General features: G+C 43.1%; 1 protein-coding gene across 3 annotated transcripts in view; it reads right to left on the reverse strand.

The window, feature by feature from the left end:
- ACACA (acetyl-CoA carboxylase alpha) overlaps positions 1-23,369 on the reverse strand; it is a 124,361-nt gene that overhangs the window by 47,235 nt on the left and 53,757 nt on the right. For 2 of the 3 annotated variants that reach the window (XM_074160462.1, XM_074160461.1), the window contains 9 exons: positions 22,365-22,472; positions 20,113-20,169; positions 19,755-19,799; positions 16,983-17,024; positions 16,421-16,636; positions 15,884-16,039; positions 13,927-14,130; positions 11,374-11,529; positions 10,631-10,777 (listed from right to left, as the gene is read on the reverse strand). In XM_074160462.1, coding sequence (XP_074016563.1) covers positions 10,631-10,777; positions 11,374-11,529; positions 13,927-14,130; positions 15,884-16,039; positions 16,421-16,636; positions 16,983-17,024; positions 19,755-19,799; positions 20,113-20,169; positions 22,365-22,472 — 1,131 coding nt within the window. The remainder of the gene's footprint in view (positions 1-10,630; positions 10,778-11,373; positions 11,530-13,926; positions 14,131-15,883; positions 16,040-16,420; positions 16,637-16,982; positions 17,025-19,754; positions 19,800-20,112; positions 20,170-22,364; positions 22,473-23,369) is intronic. The other variant, XM_074160460.1, reaches the window with a different exon arrangement.

Genomic DNA, 23,369 nt, shown 5'->3' on the forward strand with positions numbered 1-23,369 from the left:
AAGTTGTAACGCTGTAAAACAAGTGGACAGAGCTGTTGGTCAGGCACAGAGATCAAACGTGTGTGCAGAGAGCAGGGGTGGCACAGACAACCAGCCCGGAGTGGGGAAGAGGAACTAATCCAACCCAAAGAGACCTACACGGCCAGAGGAGCTCCTTGGACTTCTGTTACTGGACTTTCAGAGCAGAAAAAGGAAGAATAAAGGTGAAAAAAGGAGAAGAAAAGTAAGTTTGGCCCTTCTGAACCGACTGTTGCAGGAAAAGAGATACCAAGGGCTGGATATTGTGCCTCTCCTCTAACTCTCAGCTGCAGACAAGCTTGTAATTGGAAATGGTGGGTTAAAAAAGGCCGCAAAGCCAAAGTTAAAGGCTTCAAGATTCACCTCTAAAAGCAGAAGATGCCTCTCAATAGCTCGTCACCTACCACAGCTCAGTTCTTTATCATATTTACAGGGTTATTTTTTTTCTGCCGTAACTAAAATCCTACCAAATCTTTCTGCTATCACCTCAGTAACCAGCTGTAGTTGGTTTAGAAACCCACTGAGAAGATGGGGGAATATCCTCTTTAAAACTGCCCCGCAAACTTCTTCCAAACTAGTACAGAAGTAGCACTAATTTCCAGGTTTTTCCCTAAGTAGCCATTTCTTCACAGCTCCATCGATCCCATCGGCCAGGACCACACCGGGAAGCTTCAAGCACCACCAGAGGAACACAAGCCACACGAGCAACAGGAGAATCTCTCAGGCCTTGTATTTGCTAAATACTTGTCACCGCAGCAAAGCGCAAGGCAGAAACACGTGAAGACATTGCCAGAAACCCGCACAACCACCACAACGCGAGGCAGATGAGCTAACACTGGCTCCAGGGCTGAGGGACAGACCTCAGTACCCAGGACCGGTCCCACAGTCTGTCTCACCTCTTGGGATGTAAGAGATTTTCCCCTTCCATCAGATTGGTGATTTTTGACCGTACAGAAAATAGGCAAATTAAAAGCATTTCCTATTTAGAAAATTCAGATTGTAACAGAAGTCTTGTAACAGAAGTCCCCTAACCCGAGACTGCGTACCCTCCGCATAAAGAAAACCCCTTTTGTTAATGCTCACTGGAAGAACAGGAAAAACTATCCACAAATCCTTGAAAATAGTCTATAGCTGATAAACATGGGGCAACCACCCACAGTTTAAGAAGAGAAAAATTAAAGTGCACCGCTTTATTAACTCGGGTGTCTTTGCCTCCCCAATGCACAGCGAGTTTTGTGCCATTTATCCAGTAATAAAACTCACAGGGCACGGCTAAGGATTTTTTTTGCTATGAACAATGTAGATTCTGTTTAAATTTATGGGCAGCGGAGGAGAGCTTTCTATTTCAGGGGGAAAAAAAAAAAAAAGATGAGACTTTTAAGTTAAAGGCAGCATGCCAAAAAAATGGGGAGTTCACAGGTTAATTAGACAGGCTGAGCTAATCACCTAAGAGCACTGTTGGAACAATCATGGGTGATGGTAAGCGACAGTGGCTTCAAAGCGGGCTCTTCTGAAGAGCCAGCGGAGTTTGGAAGTGCTTCCCCTGCCACAGCTCTATTCCCAGCACACTCAGGAATGAAGAAGAGAGGGAGGAAAAAAATAAAAGCAGGAACCGTCTTATTTAACTGTTTTCATGTTGGCAAAATGATTTGTGCCACAGTATTTCCATAAGAAGTGGGACCATTATTCTTCTGTAGGAACACATTTGGTTTGAAAAGTATCACCGGACAGAACGTGAAAATCAAAGCAGATGAATTATTCACAACCTCCGATCAGAAGTGATCATTATTTCTGATGTTCCAAACTGTGATTAGGATTCAGTGCTCAGATGTCATTTGCTCCCTGAATAGCACCGGCAATGCGGAATTGCACGACACACATATATTACACACAAGTTTTATGTATATAATTTTATACACACCTTCTCCCACTAGATCTTTGGCTTAATGTAACCATTAGCAGATAGTAAAAACACGATATTAACTAACGTTCGTTTTCATGGTGCTCATAAACGCCATTAGTTTGACACAGTGTCAACACTAATCATGGCCTAAAATTAACACCAAAATTGACTTCAACATTAATTGCGCTATCGATGTGAACAGTAATACACACACTGATGCAGTTCCAAATTGACTGCTGGTGGCAGCCGGAGCTGTTGACAACAGGCACCGAGGGGAATGGGGAGAAAACCAATCCCAGTCTCCCTCCGGAAGGCACCGCAGGCTCCCACCCACGGGAACCAGCACAAGTGGGGGCTGGTGGCTGGGCAGAGGGGGCTTTTTTCGTCTCTCTAATTCCTGGAGAAGCGCAGCTGACACAAAATCCGATGTAAACGAGAACAGCTTATTATTTGCCAGCCTCTACGCTTGAGCCATCCCAACTGTGTTGGTTTATTCTACTTCTCTTACAACCAGGACGATGCTCGAGCCTGGCTACTTTATGCCATGCTTCATTTTATTTATTTATTAAGCCTAATATTATTAAACCTGAATGTGGGTCTCAGTCTCTAAGCAGAACAACTGAACTTACAGAACCCTGACAACAATTTTATCTTGTTCCCATCCTGTTGCATCTACATTATATGTAAGTTTTATATGTAAAAAATATATATAAGACTTGAATCCATTTGTATACCAGCATTTATTCCATACAAAAGTTATAATAAGAAAGGAAGTGTAGCAGTTGGAGCGGTCTAGCATGTGAGCGCGGGAAATGCCAAAGCTGAACAATAATGAAAGCACATTTCTCCCCTGCTGGGCACGTTCTGACATCGTTAAGTCAAGGAACACGTGCTTTATTCCCCCTTCATGACCTCTGTGTGTTCTGGAGGAAAACCAGTGCCCACTGACCATGGGATGCTGGATGCTGAAACACTCTGCTGTGTGGCCATGGACAAGGTGTGTTTTATGAAGGGAACAAAGACATCCCCAGGAATTTTACTTGCAGTTTTGGTATTTCATCATTTGAATCTGATGTCCAGAAACTTATAGAATCATAGGATGGTTTGGGTGGGAAGGGACTTTAAAGCCCATCCAGTCTCACCCCCTGCCCTGGGCAGGGACACCTCCCACCAGACCAGGTTGCTCCAAGCCCCCTCCAACCTGGCCTTGAACCCCTCCAGGGATGGGGCAGCCACAGCTTCTCTGGGGAACCTGGGCCAGGCTCTCGCCACCCTCACAGCAAAGAAGTTCTTCCCCACATCTCATCTAAAGAGTCTGTCCCCTTCTATTCTATAACTTGAGATCTAAGAGATACTCTCTGCACTGACCAAAAGCTGCAAAATTTGTATCTTCAGGATGAACCAACTCCCAGAAAAGGGCACGGTGCACATGGTTGGCTAGAGGCACTCAGACCTAATGCCTTGGCAAGTGCCAAAAGCCAGGATTCTGCCATTCTCTTCTTGGCTCTGAAAAAGGTGCCATTTAGCGATCAAAGGGGTGGTTGCAGGTGGCACGGCCAAGGACCCGTTGGCACGGCTCTTCCCAACAGCACACAGCCAAGCCAATGAGATGAGAAGAAACGGTTCCAGGAGGAGACGTAGCAAAGGCTTGCTTGGACAAAGGCGTCGTGCAGGACAGGGAGCTGAAGATGTGAATTCATCCTGCCCTGGTCCCTTGCACTAGACTGAAATTCAGACACGTGGATGACAAGCCAGGAGGCACACCAGCAACAGGCTGGCTGATGTTCAGTGGACATGGATGGACACACAGAGCACCAAAAAGCTCAAAAAACCCATTAAAGACAGCGTAGAAGTAGTTTTTACTGCACACACATCTGTGTGGCAAGGTACGAAGCTTGCACAGTGTCTCTTGGGGACAGCAAAAGGCATCGCGCTGAACCCAAACCAAATTCTCTATCAAATTCAAGTTTCTGCTCCAAGCCCACAGAACCAGTGAGCAGCACTGCCAGCTTTTCCACCAAAACAGAAGCATTCTGGATGAAGCTTTCCAAACTAAACAATAAACAGGGAGAAGTCCCCAGGCAAAGGGTAAGGCTTGAAAACTTCAGCTGAAATAGTTTGCATTTGGTGAAGTTACAGAAGGATAAAGATAAATTACAGAGAGCAACCGATAATCTTTATTAAGAGCTTTCTTGTAGGCAAGAACTTTCTTGTCTACAGAAGACATATACACGTGTTCAAATATATACATCAAAATACAGAATAAAACTCTTGTGCCACCACTTGTATCTCTGATCTAGTAACGCTTGTATTCGAGGATTTGAAAACCCCTCAAGAAATTTGAAGCTTTACTTGCTCTTTGAATAAGACACGATTGGGGTGTTCACTGCTTCCAGCATTCTCCGAGAGCCTCACCTGTGATGGGTGGGGTTATTTCATGCCAAGGAATTTAACTTTTGTAAAGCTTTAACAAATATCACAAACACTTGCTAGACGTGTGCTTTAAATTTGATAAATTACAGGAATTACAGGAAAGGTAACAAAATCAAAATTCTGTATTTGTTTGACAGCATTATGAAATTCAACACTAATTTTGGTTTATATAAAATTAAAAAAAAAAAGAAAAATTTACTTATAACCTTCCAAAAATTCATAATTTAAATAATTATAATAAATTCTAACTCCAAGGTGTATGTTAGAGGCTCATACCCTCTGGTTTTGCAAGGAAAGCCTTTTCAAACCTTGAACTTCTCGGATTGCTACAGCATACATCGACCTTTTCAAAAATCAGGCTATGGGAGATACCGCATCTACAACGCTGTGAGAAACAGCACGCTGAAGATACTGATCTGCACGAATATTAACCCTTCAAACAGCCGCAGGTATTACAGAGTGCTCCTGCTCAACCATACAGCCGCTGCTCAGGGAAGGAGCTGCTCCACGTGCTGTGACATTCATCCATCCCAACTCTAAGAGTTCAGAAGAGCCCCCGCTCCAGTCCCATCCTTCCACGCACACCCCTGCTACTCCTAAAGTTACATTAAATTAGCTAGGCATTTAAGTGAGAAAAAAAATTTAGCTTTCCGTGATGCTAGGGGGACCCTCTTGTAATTTATGTCATATTCCACTTGTCACGAGATATTCCACCCTTTACTACAACCAACACTCTTCAGTCCATGACAAAAACATGCTCTGTCCTGATCCCTGCCCCCACATCTCACCGTGACCTCCCAGTATCCCACTGACGGGGGCTAAAATTATTCTGCCAAAGGAGGATCACTTTCTGAAATTGCATCCCGACTATTTCAGCCGAGGAGACGCCACTCGCTGTGCAGCACAAATGCTTGTCCAGCTTCCCTGTTATTTAAACCCATTCCTACAGCCAAGAGAGCCCTCGGGTCAGGATTGTTCCCAAAACTCACCAAGAAGAAGGGCTGGGAAACACAAAGAGAAACAAGTATTTTTACAGCAATCTCTGGGAAAAAGAGTGGTGGGGCTGGGGCGGGGGGGCAGGGAGATGCGGGACTTTTTGCCTCCACCTTCACGTTCACCCTCTGACTTTCCTATCGCCCATTCTCTGCTTTTCTCAAGTATTTCTCCATCCGCCACGAGTAGCCCAGTGGACGTTTTAACACCCCGTGCCTGTCATAAAATGCAGGAACACGGGGTGACAAAGCAGAACATGCAGTTCAGCTATTAAGCTTTGCTTGGATAAAATTCATTAGCTACACCTTTCAGCCCCCAGCAACCCAGGGAGCTGCGGAAGCCGAGTCTCAGCAGCCCTCTGCCCATCGCCCTCCGGAATTTCACCTGCCCAAACCTTCCCACACACACAAGAAAGGGTGTCCGCCAACGCTGCAGCTCCCGTTATGGATTATTTCTGATCCTCACGCTACTGAGAAGGAAAAACTGTGACATCTAGTGCCAATAGGGAAAATGACACATTTTACACGGACACCACATGAGATGGAGATGACGGGTAACGCGGGGTGTTGCTGTAGATGCTCCTTACGCTCACTTTCTCCTTGTCCTTGAAGATTAGTTGGGTTTTATCAGCGGATGGTGCGGTCCTAATGCCAGAGGATCACGGTAAATTGTAGTCAAAATACATAAAGTACTATAGAAAAACATCAGAATGCTCAGCTCAAGAATGACAAGTAATATATTGAGTTCTCCAAGAGGCTGAAGGAATTACCTTTTCACACTAAGATTTCAGCTAATATGCTAATCTTTGGAACAAAGAAGATCTTAGCCAGAAACACCAAAGATTGTGCCGCTGTGAAAAAAAAAAAAAAAACGCTTCCACTTATTTTTTAAAAATAAAATTAAATTAGCAGGAATGTTGAAAGTCTTGTGCTATAATCTAGGTAAGCATCCAGGCACTGATATGAACTTCAAATTTTCTTCTTAAAGATATTTTAGAGTAAAAAGTAGTTGTTTGTAATCTTATGCAAGTGGATTTTTTTTCCTTCCACCTACATAAACTGCACATTTCAATGGTCCATGTCTATCTTAAGAGTCAGACTGGACTCAGGCTGAGCATTCACCTCTGGTGCTTAGTTCTCGATATGCTCACAGTTGTACATTAAATTATAGCCCATTTGTTCCAAAGTCTTTATTCAATCTTTACTCGGGAGCAGGAGAAGGGAGTTATCAACTGGTGGCTGATTCTGCTCATAAAATACCGTCGTCTTCACCTCCCTTCCTACCTCCTGCCTCTGAGAATTATTCACAAACTGTTCTCAACTTTTCAGTGTGGCACATTCAGTCCCGTCCAGGGTGCTGTGTTTTTGAAACCCTGCAGGAGCAGATGGAGCTCATCACACCAGTCCCACACGTGAGCAGAGGTGTCAACACAGCCAGAGCAGTAAGAAAGGACACGCCAAAATAAAAAATCCAAACGCAAAAAAAGAGTAACTAGAGACCAGGACACAGTTCACAAGCTTAACGTGAAGGATCCAGAACAGAACCCATCTAGCAGAAAATGTCAGGAAACATTCAGGATTCTGTCTTCAGTCCAAAGAAACAGCAGATGAGCTTCAGAAAGAACTCTGGCTGCACCGAGTGGACAAAAGATGGAGAAAAGGCCCTGCGTTGGTCACGTCTTCGTGCCACAAGAGCAGGCCGCAGAGCCAGCTCCCTCGCGTGGCCACAGCAAGGCACAGGATCCACTGCCAGGAAGGAGCAAGCACTGTCTAGGAATAAATAGCAAGTTGTATTTTCATGGTCCATTAAGTCCTTGGCTTCTTTGTTGAGACTACTAGCACAGAGATAATTACTGCCAAATGAGGTGGTGGGCTACGTGAAGTGGTCGCAAGCTAACGCCGAGAAAAACCTCTTGTATTGTGAAAGTTGAGAATTCCCATTTCACAGGTTTTCCTGAAAATAGACAGGTTATCCAGGTTAGCCCTGAATGCTGCTTCCAAACTCCACGAGGGCAGAAGAACCCCAGCTCCGAGCTCCTGCTCTGCCCCGTACCCGAGCAGGGATTGCAGCTTCGGTTGTTGACATCCAGCCGAACACGCCGGCCACAAATCTCCTGGATTTTATGCCGGTTTCTCAATTTCGCCTGCCAGCTAAAACAATTAGGGCACTCAGTTCAGCTGAATGGTTTAAGAGGAAGAGTGTCTTGACCCCTTTTCACATAGAGAAAATGTAATTGTTCAGATGGTGTAGCACAGCTCCAACGGGGAAGACGAGCCCTGCCTCAGAACAGCTGATTCCACGATGGGAAGGCCCTCGCCGGCAGTGGGGGAGTAGCTGTGTTTGAGCTAAAACAAGCAGAACAGTAACAAGATCCTAAAAGCACTCAACAGCAGCTATATTTACCACAGTCAGCCTTCAACAGAAATGTCCTCTTTAGTAAGAAACACATGATGTACAATCTCTCAAAAGACTTTGGATTCAGAAAATCAGCAACTTTTGCAGGGAAGAAAAAAAAAAAAAGTAACTTTTTTTTAAAAAAAATCACATTTACTTGGAAAGTTCCTACCAAGCACTTCCACCCGTCAGATTACTGGGGTCTGAACTGGAAACAGCTCACACCTCTGGATCTCTGGGGCACATTGGCACTGACCATCAAGGGTTACTAACCAAAACTGGGGGAAAACCAAACAACGTAAGATCCAGCACTTATTTAGCAAGTACAAAGTCAAAGACTCTCAAAACATATTGTCTAAATTATCCTCATACCACCCCAAAGCAGTCCCATCATACTAGGACATGAACAAAGCGAAGCAGAGGAGACTTTGACCAAGGCTACACCGAGCAAAGCCTGGGAACCTCGATTCCCCTCTGCATTCATTTCTTTAGGGATCATCTCCCCTTTAACGTGATTTTCAGAGTATATGGTTTTCAGGCATTTTGAAGTCAAATACATCTATCTGAGGACAGAAGTCTTCTGTAACAAATTCAGACAAGTTTAGAGAGCCAATGAAATGTGCCATGTTTAAGAAGGGTTCACCATTGTACCATATAGAAGTAGTGCAGAACCAATTAATATTTTCTCTTGCTCCCTGTGGCACGTCTCCTCTTCCCGTGCAATGCTACCAGCTACTGCCACATAGATGGATTACCCCGAGGATCTTTGCTTCCTGGCAGATAAGATGCTGTATTTCTCTGCCCAGATGCTATGCAGACTGATTCTCAAAAAAAAAAAAAAAAAGCAGAATGGATCCACTTACAGCCTTAACAAAGAAAAGGCTTATGCTCTGAATTTATCTAGCGCCCTGTCTCTTCCTTCTCCACCCCTGCAGCCATTGCCTTTGGAAAGAGAAACTTGGGCATGCGTTCGTGAAAATTTGTTTCCTCAGCTGAACGGAATTAAACCATAAAAGCCTAAAGTCAGCTCATCCAGATAAAGGAAGCGCAGCGCGAAGGAATGAATCTGCTCGGCAGCTCCTCGCCTCCTGAATGTCACCTGTCCTTCAGGCTACTGCTGGCACCTCTTCCTCAGATTGTCCGCCCTCACCTGTGAATAAGCGCTATTGTCCGTGGAATTCAATATTGTCCATGGATTCAATACCAGAGCCTCAAACCTCATTCCAGCTGCACGTGCTCCTGCAGTGACTCGTCCTGCTGCTTGTCTATGGGGGACACAGATCCTCCTCGCCCCAACCCCACACTGGGCCACCCCAAGACACGGACCCTGGGCTGGGGTTTCATCTCCTCACCTCGTTTCTGGGAGGCTGTTAAAAGGCAGGTTGGAATCCGCCATCTACTTCCACAAGAAGCCACCTTCAGCAGCCAGACTGAAAAAAGGGGGGGAAACACTGTATTTTCCCCCTGTTCCCTTCTCCAGTGACACAACCCCTCGGCGTAACAGCCACCAAGACAAGGCCTGAACCTGTGCATCAGGTAACAACACTCTGCACACCACAACAGCCATCTAATTTCTTTTCAGATTGAGCATAACAAAGTCCACCAAGGGTTAAAAAAAGCTCCTAATTTTTTTTTGGTGGTCTTTGGGTACAGAATCTCTTATAATAAGACTATTTGTATTCATACTGGCAGAGTAAACACTACATGTTCATGCCCAGGCAGCTCTGTGCTTGTAATTTCAGCAAGAACAGAGCTACGTCCCTGAGGGACTTTGCTATTTCCCCAGCCACCATCCACTCAAACGCTGAACGAGAGCAGAGAAAGAGAGAAAGATGATGGCATAAGCCTCCACAGCACTGCAGCCTCAGCTTTCATGAAGAATGCAGGGAATAGCTCATTTCAGGTTTAATTATACTAGTTAAAACATTCCTGCTATAGGCCAGCGAAGGACAAGGGCGTAGCGCTCCCACAGTCACCATTTACTGATTAGGTTCAATTTGAAAAACCTCATATTCAAAACCTTCCCCTGACAAGACGCAGGCAGTAAATAGTGATGAAAACCCCTATTTCCTCTCATCACTGTACTTGACGTTTTTGAACAGAGCTTTTGCAAATCTGAAGTTATATATCTAGTAAAAGCACAGTGCTAGTTCCGTGATGCCAAGGAAAAAAATAAATGATACCACCACTTAGAACAGCTCAAATTTAAATTGCTGTAGGAACACTCGCTTACTCAATCCCATCTAGCCTAGGTAAAAAAAATAAACACATTTTGGACTAGTTAGTTTTATTCTCCAGTCATTCCAGTGCTGCAATCTTTGGCTTGCTACTAGAATGACACAGCAGGCAAAGCCCACCCTAAGAGCAGAGCCACCGAACGGGATTCTCCCACCCGCCTCAGCGGGTTGTTGGTCTCAAGCAAATCGTTCACTAGAGGGGGATGTTGCACACACCTTGGCAGCGTGCGACACAAACACTGCACGGCAAGGATTTCAATGGAAAGCATAAAATCAGGGTTTCATTTTTTAAGCAAATGAAAACATTTCCATTTAGTCTTGTAAAACATATTTTGCTCAAATACAAACCCCAGTTACCTGGAACAGCTGAATGAGCACTTTTTAATTATGAAGGAAAAACAGGCGCAGGCAGAGGTTTGAAATGGAATCATCATTTACTATGGAGGTTAAAATACCCATTGTATGGAAGGTATTAATTTTTAATGAAACAAAAATCTCATTTTCAAGAGAAGGATTTCATCTGTGAAAGACTGAATGAACAGATTTTGTGCCTGGCTGGTAAATTTTCATTACAATTGTCAAACCTGGTCCAAAACACAATGTACAGCAGGACACGGAAAGAAAAAGTAGCGTTAAAGAAAGTGCAACTTGCCTCATTTCCTCCCGGCAGCCTGTTCATGTGCACGAGCTGGCCCTGATCATCCAGCACCAGCTCAGTGTAGGTGAGGATGTCGGAAGGCAGCGGTGGTGTCGGCAGGAATGCGTGTTCATTCATGGACTCCCAGAGTTTAATCAAAGACTAGAGCATGAAAAGATAAATTCGTGTTGAGAATGTCATCTGCAAATATTTTTATTCAATCCACTGTGACTTAATATTCAAGACGGAGCACCCTGAAATATCCATCCTCCCAGTTTGACTGACAATGCTCAGGGGATATCACTTTGGAATTTAAACTACGAAACACAGTTTCACTCAAAGTAGCATAAATCAAATTCTATGATTCAGGATAGAACTTAGCAAATTAGACACACAATCAATTGTGCAAGTCATTAACACATTTAATGATGTATGTCCTGGGAACTATCACCCCTGCACTGTCTGACCCTCTGGGAAGGCTGGATAACAGAGGGGGGAAAGCAAAGGAACATAAGAAATGCAAGATGGTTTTCATTTCAGCTTCTACTGTTTGACTTATTAATGCAACTCCAGCAGCAATGTATCAAAAATCCTAATTCCTTTCAAAGAAGACCGAATCCACAGCTGTGCAGACCCTGGGGGACCATTGTTAGCCACTCTGGGCCCCTTGTTTTCCTGACAAGCCAGGGGACAAATGACAGAAGTGCTTTGCAGGTAGGAAAGTTTAGAACAACCCACCAGGGCTCAAGAACACTCACCTGCCGAAACATCTCAGGAATGTCATAGACATAGGATGTCCCCAAAGACTGTGCCTGGAATCTCTTGGACTGAAGCAGGTCTTTGGTCACGTACGGGGTATTGATCAGCATCCCGTGAAGTGGGCCCTGTTTATCCCCGTACGCCTGGAACATAATCTGCAGCACAAAACACCACCAGTTACAGTTCAATCCACTCATTCCATACACCTGTCTCAGCCAGATTTTACCAAAAATCATCAGGCTATTCCAGACTGATCAGGCTTGTTTCTGTTCTCTAGAAATATGTTAATACTCCATATCCTGTAACACCGTGCTCCATCACTGGACCATTACTGCACGGATCCCAGTATCGCTGACTTATTACCATATCCCAGCAGAAAGCAAAGCGAACAGAGCCACATCCCCACAGAAAAACGCCTGGGACTGAGATGACTTCCCATTCACCAATATTTCCCCTGACACCGTATCTCTGCCGATGGATTGCGATAGCTGGGAGCGGAGAGGAGAACTCCGTTATTTATGGAGTGGAGCAGCGCAGGATCCGTATCTCCACTGACGGATCATGGGAGCCAGGTCAAGACTTGCATATGTCATTTGGCTTGAAGTTTTGATATTCTAAGTTTAAAAGATTTTCCCAGAGTAGCACCATGAATTATCAGCTGCCACGCTTCACGGCACTATATATTCCACTCAGCCAGGACTGGGAAGGAAATCTATTTCAACTAAGAAACACGAAGAGCAGCGTGTAACGGGGACAACACCGCATAAACGCGGCTCGAGAGAAACACGCCTGAGAGAAGCAACACGAGGAGGCAGTTTTTAACAGAACAGCCATCAGATCTGGTGTTACAAACCACAGATCTTTTTCTAATTGAAGGTGATTTAATTGAAGAATTCCACTAAAGATAAAATAGAGTAAGTAAAGCCTATTTTAGTTTTTAGATTTAAAACAGTTCATGGTCTCTTCAGCCTTCACAAATGTTGCTTTGTGAAGTAGCTTCTCCAATGGGGGAAATATTTATTCATGGTAACAAGCACTTGTGGCAGCACCTGCGTTAGGATCCGTTACTGCACTCGGGGCCCGATTCTCTTTAAACCTCTGGAAAGCTTCAGAGAAGTTCTGTGGGAACCGGGAATTCTGTACCGGGATGGCCACCCATTACCACAGGAACTGCCACACAAGAGATCGGGGTCATTCTCTCCCGATGAATCTATTTTTGCATCCTTCAGAAGTCACAAAAGTGTCCAGCACCCAGTAGATCAGTAATGTTTGAATACTTTTAAACTAATTCTCTAAGTTCAAAATAACCCTCTGAAAACACAGGGAAAAATACACAGATCTGAACCTGTCCAACGAACCTCCATCACGAGGGGGAAGATTTACCAAAGTTTCTTACAAAGTTTGAAAGTATCAGTTTTTTAAGACAAACCTTCTGCCCAACTACTCAAAGAGTCAGTTGAAATAATTCCTATCAGTACAATTTTTTAATAGAACTGGTTTAATATTGGGTGGGGAACGATGGTTAAATTAAAAAAATCAAATATTGGAAAAGTTGCTACAAACTGCACACTCACAAGCGCGTTCCCCAAGCTTTAAAAACATAAAGCTCATCAGAGAGGGAGTTTCAGAGGAAAGGTGACCTTCACAAATGACTAACAAAACTCAAGCGTTAAGCTCAGCTGCTGGAGATTATTAAAATGTCCTTTTCTTTCCTCATCTCCACTCGATGGCAGAGATGAGGTAAAACACACAGACACTATCTGTTCTAGCATCTCCAGAACTGGACGGAGCGTACGGGCAGGCAGCTCGCTGTGAAAATGTAAATGGAGAAGAGGGGGAGAAAAGGTGACTCAGCACTTGGTGTTCAACACTAACGGTGCCCAAGTGATTTATTCTGCGGCTCCCGCTGCATGGCAGAGAGATTATTACAGAAGGAGATGTAAACATTTCTGTATTTAAATACTTTTCATGCATCCTACGCTCCATGTATTTTAGCATATGTAGGTATTTCAGTTAACCATGCTATTCCTATGCCATGAAAAGAAGAAATACCAGAATAGCCACAACCATTACAAAAGAGCCCATTATGCTTCATAAAAATGATATAAAAGCACCTTCAATAATTTTATATCATCCTACCCAGGTCATTCCCTATATCTTTAGAATGTAAAAGACAAGTTCACAGATTTTCTCTATCTACTCAGGGAAACATATAATTAATAATATTTTTTATTACGACCTACAGGATGAGCACCAACAGTGATTACTTTTTTGAGCGCTCTGCCACAGAAGAAAACGGATGCATAAATGACTGAAGGTACGTACAAAACAATTAGAAGATACGCACTTCCATGTAACTGATTATATTTTGCAAACCTACACGCCTATAGCAAGATTAGCTCCCGATGACACATTCTTCTTCCTTTGGCAGAGCCGAATGGCAATTTACTATTGCCTGAAAGCACCACAAAGCCCAGAAGAGCTTAATCAGGTAGAATGTTTTCCTCCCATATAATTTGCTTATCAAACCATGGAGTCACACAGAACCGTACCTGTCCTGTTCTGGAGTCCGTCACCTCTTTGTAGAGGCTGATGTCCAAGTAGTAGCCAGACTCGTTGGTCAAGAAGAGACGAATGGGAATTGCCTTCCCAGTTGGGGTCAAACGAATGTTGATCTTTAGCTCGGCTTGGAGGACGCGGAGCTTCCACAGGCGGCTCCCATAGCGCATCACCATGCTCCGCACCGATTCTTCGATCTGAAAACATAGGAGAAGAATTTCCCTCACCTTCCTGGACGCATCCACCGCTTTGCCACTCCTCTATCCCACTGCTGGAAGGTCCTGCTCAAAGGGGAACATCCCAGCAGGGAAGAAATGGCCACACCAACCAGTAGCATGTGCCCAGGGCTATTTGGGACTTTGGTGGCCCATCCGTTCCCCCAACGAGCCATGAGATAGGCAGGAACTGAATTCAACTCAGGGACTACCAAGCACTGGATTCACATCCCTTTTTCCTCCCAGCACATCACCCCCCAGCGTGCCCACGGCTTCCCCATCTGTTACCCATCTTCCCGCAGGCCCAGCTCACAGCTACGAGCTACAACAGGCAGGAAAGTGAAATCCTTGACAAACAGTTACGTAGCACTTAAATGCACAATAATCATGTTTCACCCCACATGCGGTTCAGTGCTTTAAATCAACAAAGCAATTACTACTCGGAGCTTGGCCTTCTGCTGTTCTATTAAACTTTATAATATACTACTGTTGGCAAATAGCGCATATTAAAAGAAGGCAATTTATAGGCTGCTTTAACATTCTTTCAAAAAGTAAAAGTCTCTTTTCCACAGCTGCTCGGGGGAAAGTCACGGTACACGCTTGAGGGCAGACTAACTTCCAGGGCCTGCAGCTTCTTCTAACTTCCTGGGAACTGAAGATTTTGGATGCGCCGAGAGAGAAGATTTATTCAAAAGCGATTTAAGCCACCACTTTTTAATCATTATTTAAAAGTCAGCAAGCAAGAGATAGTTATTTTGATAACCAATTCATCTTTTTAAACTTTCAGTTATTCTCATAAGGAAAGGTCAGCTCTCATCTTTTGGTAACCATGAACAAAATGCTGATTTCCAGCTAAATGCAGCCTTTACAGTTTATTTGGGACTTTCTCTGTGATGGTTCTGCTATCCAGAAACATGCTTTATGCCTAAACACTTTCATTTATGCATCTACAAAGCTTAATGTTGATCTCTGTGCTTTTGTATCAGAGAATGAAAATGAGTAATTTCTTTTTGTAGCTAAATTTACAAATTCTTTTTAAGTTCATTATTTGTCTCACATTTTATTTGGATAGAATCTGGACTTTTGTAACAAACAGAAGAGCATTTAAACCTATTTCCTTATTAAAATTGTTTCTCTCAAACACACAATAAAAAAATAAGTTTAGTTTCAAATACAAAACCTATTTTTCATAAGCTGCTCCTTAGTTTACACAGAGGAAGTGAGCTGCATGGCCTGAAGGACAGCGTTACTCCACTATAAATACGAGCTCTGCTAGTTCTGAAATCTTACATTTAATATTTATTCATAGATTGGAAGAAAAAACAAAGCTTTCTTCCTTCCTCGCTGTCAAACAGGTTCCTAGTGCTTGCCTTAACCAGCTAAAATAAAACATATTATCTCTGCTTTTGAAGGGAAGTTGGTTTAGCAGCTCAACCAGCAATCTTTAGTTAGAGACATCCATTAGTTACACGGCTCTGCTTTCTTTACTGAAACGCAAAGCTCCCATATTTATAGATCAACTAGACTAACCATCATGTTACCACCATGGTCCCCAATTTCTTGTGCTTTCTATTATAAAATGGCTGGTAGAAACTGCACGTCATTCACCAAATGGTATTAAAATGTACTCAATCAATAGCTGCACTTACGTAGCATAAAAAGACAACAAAAAACCGTTTAATTCCAGTGAGTCGAGCCCAGAAAAAACAGGCCAGAGGTGGAGAAGAGACCATACCTTAGATGGGTCCATGATGACAGTAGGCACGAAATTTAAGAAGATGTGATTGCAGTCAGTGCGTACGTTGGTATTATTAAATGCCACCTCCAGCTCATCCATGGCTTCCAAAAGCAATCGCTCACCCTCATTTTGCAGATACTCAAAGGAGGCTTCCTGCCAGATATTGTCAACAAATAATTTACTTTCTACTCAAAAATCACAGCCCAAGAATACAATGTTTGAAAAACTAGAGAACTATTTGACTGAGAAAATAGGTTATATTAGTTTCAGCAGGGTGTGTGACCCTGAAACAGATTCATCCCAATCCCAGAGCCGGTCCTCCCACTGCCTGGATTCATATGCTCGGTTAGGTCAGCATAAACCCAAAGCTAGACAAGGCAAACCATTACTGCAGTAATGCAGGAGAAACACAGAGAAACAACTATTGCCTCAAATTGCAAGGGTTTCTGACTCTCCACTTGGGCCACAGCAAAATCTCCCTGAAGCATTTCATACGCTGTTTTGGAAAGACTCCGCACGGGTGACAAAACTCACCTTGGTAACCAGATCCGAGTGCCTTATAATAGCCCTCACGAAGAACCTGTAGTCCGTCACTTCTGTTCCCACCTCAACTTTAGCCGCTCCCAGGTAGAGGTGCATTTTGTGATTAGCACAGGGAATGGCCGTGAGATCAAAGTTTCGCATTCGGTTCAACTCCAGCTGAAAAGCCAGAGCTGGCTCCAGATGACGGTAGATCCTGTCTTCCTCAAACTGGAGGCACCCGGCGTCACACGGGTGGAAAAAGGTGTAAAAGAGGAGGGTGGGTTAATAAACACTGAGGATGGGAAGAACTAGACAATACCCATTGTGAAATTTCAGATTGAATTAAAAAGCTAAAAATTCAAAATGAAGCCAACCCCAAATTTTCTATCTGATGCAGAATCATTAGCACTGAGACGTGTTGAAATTGTTGAAATACTGAGAGTAGAAGACAAATTACAAGACAGCAAGTTCTCAAGCTGAACCCCCCAAAACCCTCTTTTTCACAGAAGCCAGAAAGTTTGGTGTTGAATCATTGTAAACACTTAGAGAAAAGCATTAAGAATATACAACTTACCTTATCCCGGGCACGGAACGTGAAGAACTTTGGAAATTCCCTCTGTTTGAAAATAAAAACAATGATGTTAGCCCTCTGAAAGTAAGGTTTATCTACCCAGAGAGTGCTCACAGCCCTGGAGCAGCACCACAGCAGAGGAGATGACAGAACTTTTTCAACATCACAAAGGGTGGTGGAAAATCAAGTTACCCTCAAGAAGGCAGCGGAGGTAGTTTAAACCTGTCTCACTGCTAATGAAATAGAGGCTACTTGATTGGCTTTTGATTATTATCATCAATTATTAACAGACAATAACATGGAACTGCCCAGACAGTGGTGGGAAACAACTTCTACTGTGATTATCATTACTGTGGAAATGTTTGGGAGCCATACAACGATATTATTTAAGGAGATGTACACAAACCAATGAGCTGTATTCTATAGCTCTCTTCATACTGTTACTGCTAGAAATCCTCTCTTCCCAAGGAAAACCATGAATTGTAATCAAATAACTTTATCCTCATGCATTAAATAGTACTCCATTTCTCTGTTATTCTATTGCATGATAAAATCCCAGCAAATTTTAAGGGCTTTTTATTTTTGTGGCATATTGCTTGTGTCTAGAAGAGGAGAGAAAGGCTGGACAGCATCCTTCTACCCATCCCTCCAGTTCCATCCCAGTAAAGCCATCCATTTCTGTGGAATTACACTTTTACTGGGTGGAGAAACTTTGTGAATGTTTTGCACCAACACGGGAATACCAGCCAATTATGCTAAAGGTGACCTGAGAGAGCGTGCGTGACATCCCATAAGTCTCTAACTGAGAAAAAAGGAAGGTATCTGACCTGGAGCCACTGAATTTCCAAATCACATTTCACTGCCAATGAAAGACGTGCAGCCCTGGTACATGGTGACAGAAGATAACGCTCTGCTGAGCAACACAGCTTTTAAGGCTAGAAGTAACCTTTGAGCTAGTCATCCTCCTTTCCTCCTAGAAAAAAAACAGTCCCCACAACGTCACCTGATGACTCTCAGCTGAGCAAATCAACTTGTGTTTGCCTGGAGTGTGTCTTCCAGACACAAGAAATCCTGCCTGAAAATTCCAGCAATGGGCACATCAGATGAGCCTACAAGCATCACCTACACTCTAAGAAAACAACCACTTCCATGTTTCCTCACTTCTCCTCCAAATCCCTCCTACCTGTCCTCCTCCGCACGCTGCCAATTTCTCCTAACATCATCCATGCTCATGCTATCACTAATGTAATTGCTTTCAAGGCATTTGAGTAGTGTTGTGGGCAAATATAATAATTAGATGTGCACACACACAAAAATTCTCAGTGCTCTGGTACCAAAATCCAAAAGAGTGCTCCATTTCCTAGGCAGAAGAATTATACCCCTGCTGTGTTCTAATCAACCAACCATCATCAAGACAATCAAAATAATTTGCCTAAATTAGCCAATCAAGACACCCTGCAAACCACAGAATGTGAAAAGCTGCAACAGAAATCATCATAGTTGATTATTATACTAATAATCACGTTAAAAACCTAATGAGATGAGGAAATTGGAAGCTTGCTGGAGCAACTCTCTATTACCTCAACATGCTGGGAACTAATTATATAGACTGTAATTAAAACAAAAACAAACCCAAGCCCAAGCCCTGGCTAAGTTAATAGTTGGTCCAGTAATAAATGGAATAGAATAGGAGATAGTAATACAGACTGACACTCGCAGAAGATCCCAGAGGTGCTCTACAAACTTTGCAAGCAGATGACGGGGCCATGCTGCCTCCTCTGGCTCAGGAGAATCCCAACAGCCCATTGCTCCGAACAGCAGCTCAGGGAGAACTTTTTGCAATGACTCCTTTTGTTCTTTGCCTCCCTTCTGACCACTGACACGTGCTACAGAGCTTCTTCATAGACTATTTTTCATTCTCCAGATATCAATTCAGTTCTCTAAAACTTCAATTTTTAACATTTAAAGCCTGGACTCCCTTGCTTAAGGTCCCAACACCTCTCCAAGGAATCCAGTTTCCTACATAAGCCGTATCTATACCTGCACCATGGGCAGTGATTTCCATGTGGTGATAGCCACATTGGTTCAAATACTATTTTTGCTGATTTTTAAACTAGTTTTCCTTTCGTAACGCTTGCTAAACCAGGTGTGTTGAGCACAGGATGAATTTCCTGCACTTTCAAGATTCCTCGTAACTACCAGAGTTGTAAAGTAGATACACAAAGGATAAAAACCTGGTTTCTGCCTTACATTGCCACCTTGAAAGCAGGGCTAAACTGGCCCTCACTGACGCCCAAGCCCCGGGGAAAGAGGTAATTCTTAGGAGTAACAGCATCAAACAGCTTCCACCCTGCTAAGCCATTATGTGAAATTTAGCAAGTCACTTCAACTGCTCCTCCAAGTTATTTAAAAAATCAGTAAGAAGCCTAAAGAAATCACCATGCTACGCAAGAAATACAAAAATTTAGTTGTATAATTCCATTTTAAAATACAAACCAACACTGAAACGAACAAGACCTTTATTAACGTGGCAGTCCCGAGTTCAGCCAGGTGACAAGAGAGACTTTAGCATGTGAATGGCCCCACTGAATGCAACGGGCCCACTCCTGTATTTGACATTAGATGTTTTGTTTAAATACTTCAATTAACTGCAAGACCAACATTGGCATTAAACGCCTGACTAAGAACCAAACGAGAAGCCCAGTAATTTACAATTTACGTGTCTCCTGGCCTCAGGTCAAGAATACCACCGTGTTCTAGGCCCTTTTTACTTACATGAAATCTCTGATCCACCTCATAGTTGACCTGTTTCCTGAAGTCCTTACAAACGAACCATAGAAACACAAGAAGAAAAAAAAAAAAAAAAGCAGAAGAAAGCTAGCAATTAGGATGAAAATCAAAATTCAATTAATTCAAGAATACAAGAGGTACCAAGATTGTTTACAATTGTAAATTCATTTTCTTAAGCAAATTCATCAAAACCATCTCAAATTTTAGAGAACAAAAACAGTGAAGAGAGAACTAAATATAGTTAATACAGCATTTAGTTTGGGGAAAAAAACCCATCAAATGTCAATGCTATTATGAGCTAGAAACCAAAGCCTTCTGAGCAGCACGAGAGCTATCAAAATACCTTTTGTGCTACAAGGAAAGTCAGCCTCCGAATCCCATGTTCAATCAGGACTGATTTCTGTAAAAAGGCAAGGATAGAATCAGGTGACTGGATTATCAGAAAAAGAACACATCAAAACCATATCAAAGTCCTCTGTGAACTGAAAAAGCTCTGCAGATCCTCCTATATCCATGCTGTGAGTTCCTAGTCCTCTTCAGCCTAATCATAGCTAAGACTTCTCAGGTGATGATCATCCTGTGGCACACACAGGCAAATACATTTAATCTGACGAGGTAAGTAACCAAATCACAAGAACATGGCATTCCAGCTGAGCCTCGCTAACAGGCAACGCAGCAGAGCCACCGACAAGTCTTGCAGGAGATGTTCTTCTTCATTTGCCAAAGGCAGTCGGTCTTTTTTGCAAAGGGAGCATGGCGTAGGCACGGTAAGGCCATGGAAAACGATGGAAAATGAGTTCTAAAGGAACTGACCTAAAGCAGCGTGTGGCACGTACTTGGTTTTGGCACAATAAGCACACACCAACCCAAACCAAAGGACAGATGTGTCAATATCATGAAAGTGATAAATAATGTTATTTAGTTTTTTCAAATTGATGAGAGAATATCCATTGTTTGCTTCTTTATCAAATCCCACTGAGCCACGTTCACAATCAGTATTTCCCACACCCCTGATCTTTCCAAGTGTTAAGATCTCATAATTCTGCTCCTCTTTCTAAAAACTTTTTCCTTTCTCCTCCTTTTTCCAATTTAAAAGCAAAGAGGAAAAAAAAAGAACAACAAAAAAAAGAACCAAGAACTCAGCTAGACCAGGAACAAAACAACCCCTTTCAGCACAGACTGAAATGTTTTACTAAGGTTAAGCCCTTTGAAAATGAGCATCAGTGACTGTATTCATGGCAAGAGGAAGAAAATAACTTTAATAATGCCATGATTTAAAAAGCAAAAATTGTTATTGCTTTTAAAATTCCACAAGTGGCAGACAATAACAGCATAGCAACAGGATTCTGATTACATCGTAATAATGTGGATCTCACAGCAAGTCCAGAGCTATTACAGAGCGATTAGCCATCAGCACCTGGAGAAACTCCATTTACACTGACTGCCTCAATCTCCTCCACAAGTCATTTACAAGTATATGATCCTAATTTCTATTAAAAAAAACACACACAACATGCTGGGACTAGAAGATTATTTGGACAATTTGGATCAACCTATTTGATAGTTTAATGCGTTTTGGAATTTTTTTTTTTATTATTTCTTTCCTTTTATCCCCTCCCATAAAACGCCTGGAGCATGATCAAGCAGATGAAAAGCAGAAGTAGTTTTAATTTTTATGTTTGATTATTTTCTTTGCTTAAAGAGACAGGAAGCTGCTGAAGCCACGTGGATACCAGCCCCACTTTGGAACCCCCTCATTTCTGCAGAATGTATCACCACCTCCCACACTGGGAAGAGAAGCTGGAAACCACTGGCTCGGTCTCCCACAGCCACTGCGGGTACCACAGATGCAGCGAGCCCCAGTGAGTCCCTGACGGGCGGCTCACATCCACAGGCTTCACACCAACCAGAAAAGCAAGTGCAGGCAGACCGCAGAGGGGACACGAGGAGGCTGTCCCCAAACTATGTTTTCTCACCAGTGACCACAGACTCACATTTGGTACTCTAAAGCATATCCCAGACTTACGCGGGAGCAACAGAACACACCAAATCAACTCCACCTGGTGCAGTATCACTCTAGGTGGATGCTCCATTGCGGCAACAACGAGAAAAAATCTTAATTGCATTAAAACTACCATGATATAGAAGATTCAGGCCATTTTAATGTCACTTTCCATGCCGCTGTTACTCATACAAGAACTGGGATAACAATTGACTGACTCTATTCACATTACCACCAGGGAGGGACAGCACATTCTTTCAGAGCACCTGGAGATAGATATGGAAGATTGACCTGAGGCGCTTAAAACCTTAAAGGTCTTTTACCCTATCTAATATTTAAGGGAAGAAAGTCCTGACGTGATGGATTAGAATGCACTGCAAAGAGAAACAATAACCTGGAGGCTTCAGAGAGGTGCAGCTACAGTCAGCCAAAGAAGTCATAAGGTTTTAGATGGGATAAATTAAGGATGTAACTGTTGCATTCATTTGTTTTGAAACAAACAAAAACCTGAGGAACATACTGACTTTTCCCAAAGCAGCCAGAACTGTCCTGCACAATCACACAGCTCCAGACAGAGAATCAAGGCACCTTACCTTGCTTTGTGTGAACTCTCTGAACATGGCTGCCAGCCCGTCATCGTCCACATCACTGTCTGTCTTAATAGCAACATTAAGGATGTGAATGGGCTCCTCGCGGGCAGTCTGTAATTTAAAGAAAATATTCCCCATAAATAAACAGTTAACAACACCTGTACATTCTCAAAAGAGGCTCCCTAAATACAACTCTAAAACACAGATGCCTTAGGGAAAACGACCTCAGCAGAGCAAGCTGTAAACCAAGGAAAACCACGAGGGAAATCCTTGACCAAGCAGCTTCAGAAACTTGCAGTTTCAGAGTTAATGTCCACAAAGAGAAAAGAGGAGCTTCATTTGGAGAATCCAGTTCTGTTGGTGACATCTGATCTGGCAAACAAAGCGTGCTTCATTTGGATGCAGGAAGAACGTGGGGTCAGGTCCTCTCTGTACACAGTGCAGTACAGCCAGGACATCAGAGGACTTTGGCATCAAGAAAGGTAATGAAATTAAGCAAATTCAAAGTGTAGGAGCAGAAGAATGTGTGTTTTCATATCTACAACAAAATGAAATAACGTGGAGGCATCGATTAGATTAGAGCTCTGAGAAATGACAAATTTAGCACTGAAGAGCTTGCGGTTAAGTGTGAAAACTGGGTATGAAGAGGAAATTATCCTTGGTGAGGTGAGGGGAGGTGAAGAGAGAGATCTGGGGACATTAAGGCTGACGGAAGCATTCTGGAACAAAGCTGCAGCACTTACACACATGGAGATCAATTGGATCGGTTTAAAACCAAGCCCTGTTCTAGACACAGATTATTCCAACAGAGATTCCCCTGTTGGGGGCAGGACAGAACAGAAGAGCAGCTACTGGTGTCTGTAAGGGAAACTGGTCCTGTGTCACTAAGAATTATAAACCATCTCCTTCCTCTGCACCTCTTCCCCACATTAGTGCAAAAATTGAGGGGTTCCTCTCATTTTTTCCCCCTAAATACAATTCTAAGGGCTAGAACAGAGGGAAGAATCA

This window comes from Numenius arquata, chromosome 18 (assembly GCF_964106895.1).
Source record: "Numenius arquata chromosome 18, bNumArq3.hap1.1, whole genome shotgun sequence".
Taxonomy (NCBI): Eukaryota; Metazoa; Chordata; class Aves; order Charadriiformes; family Scolopacidae; genus Numenius; species Numenius arquata.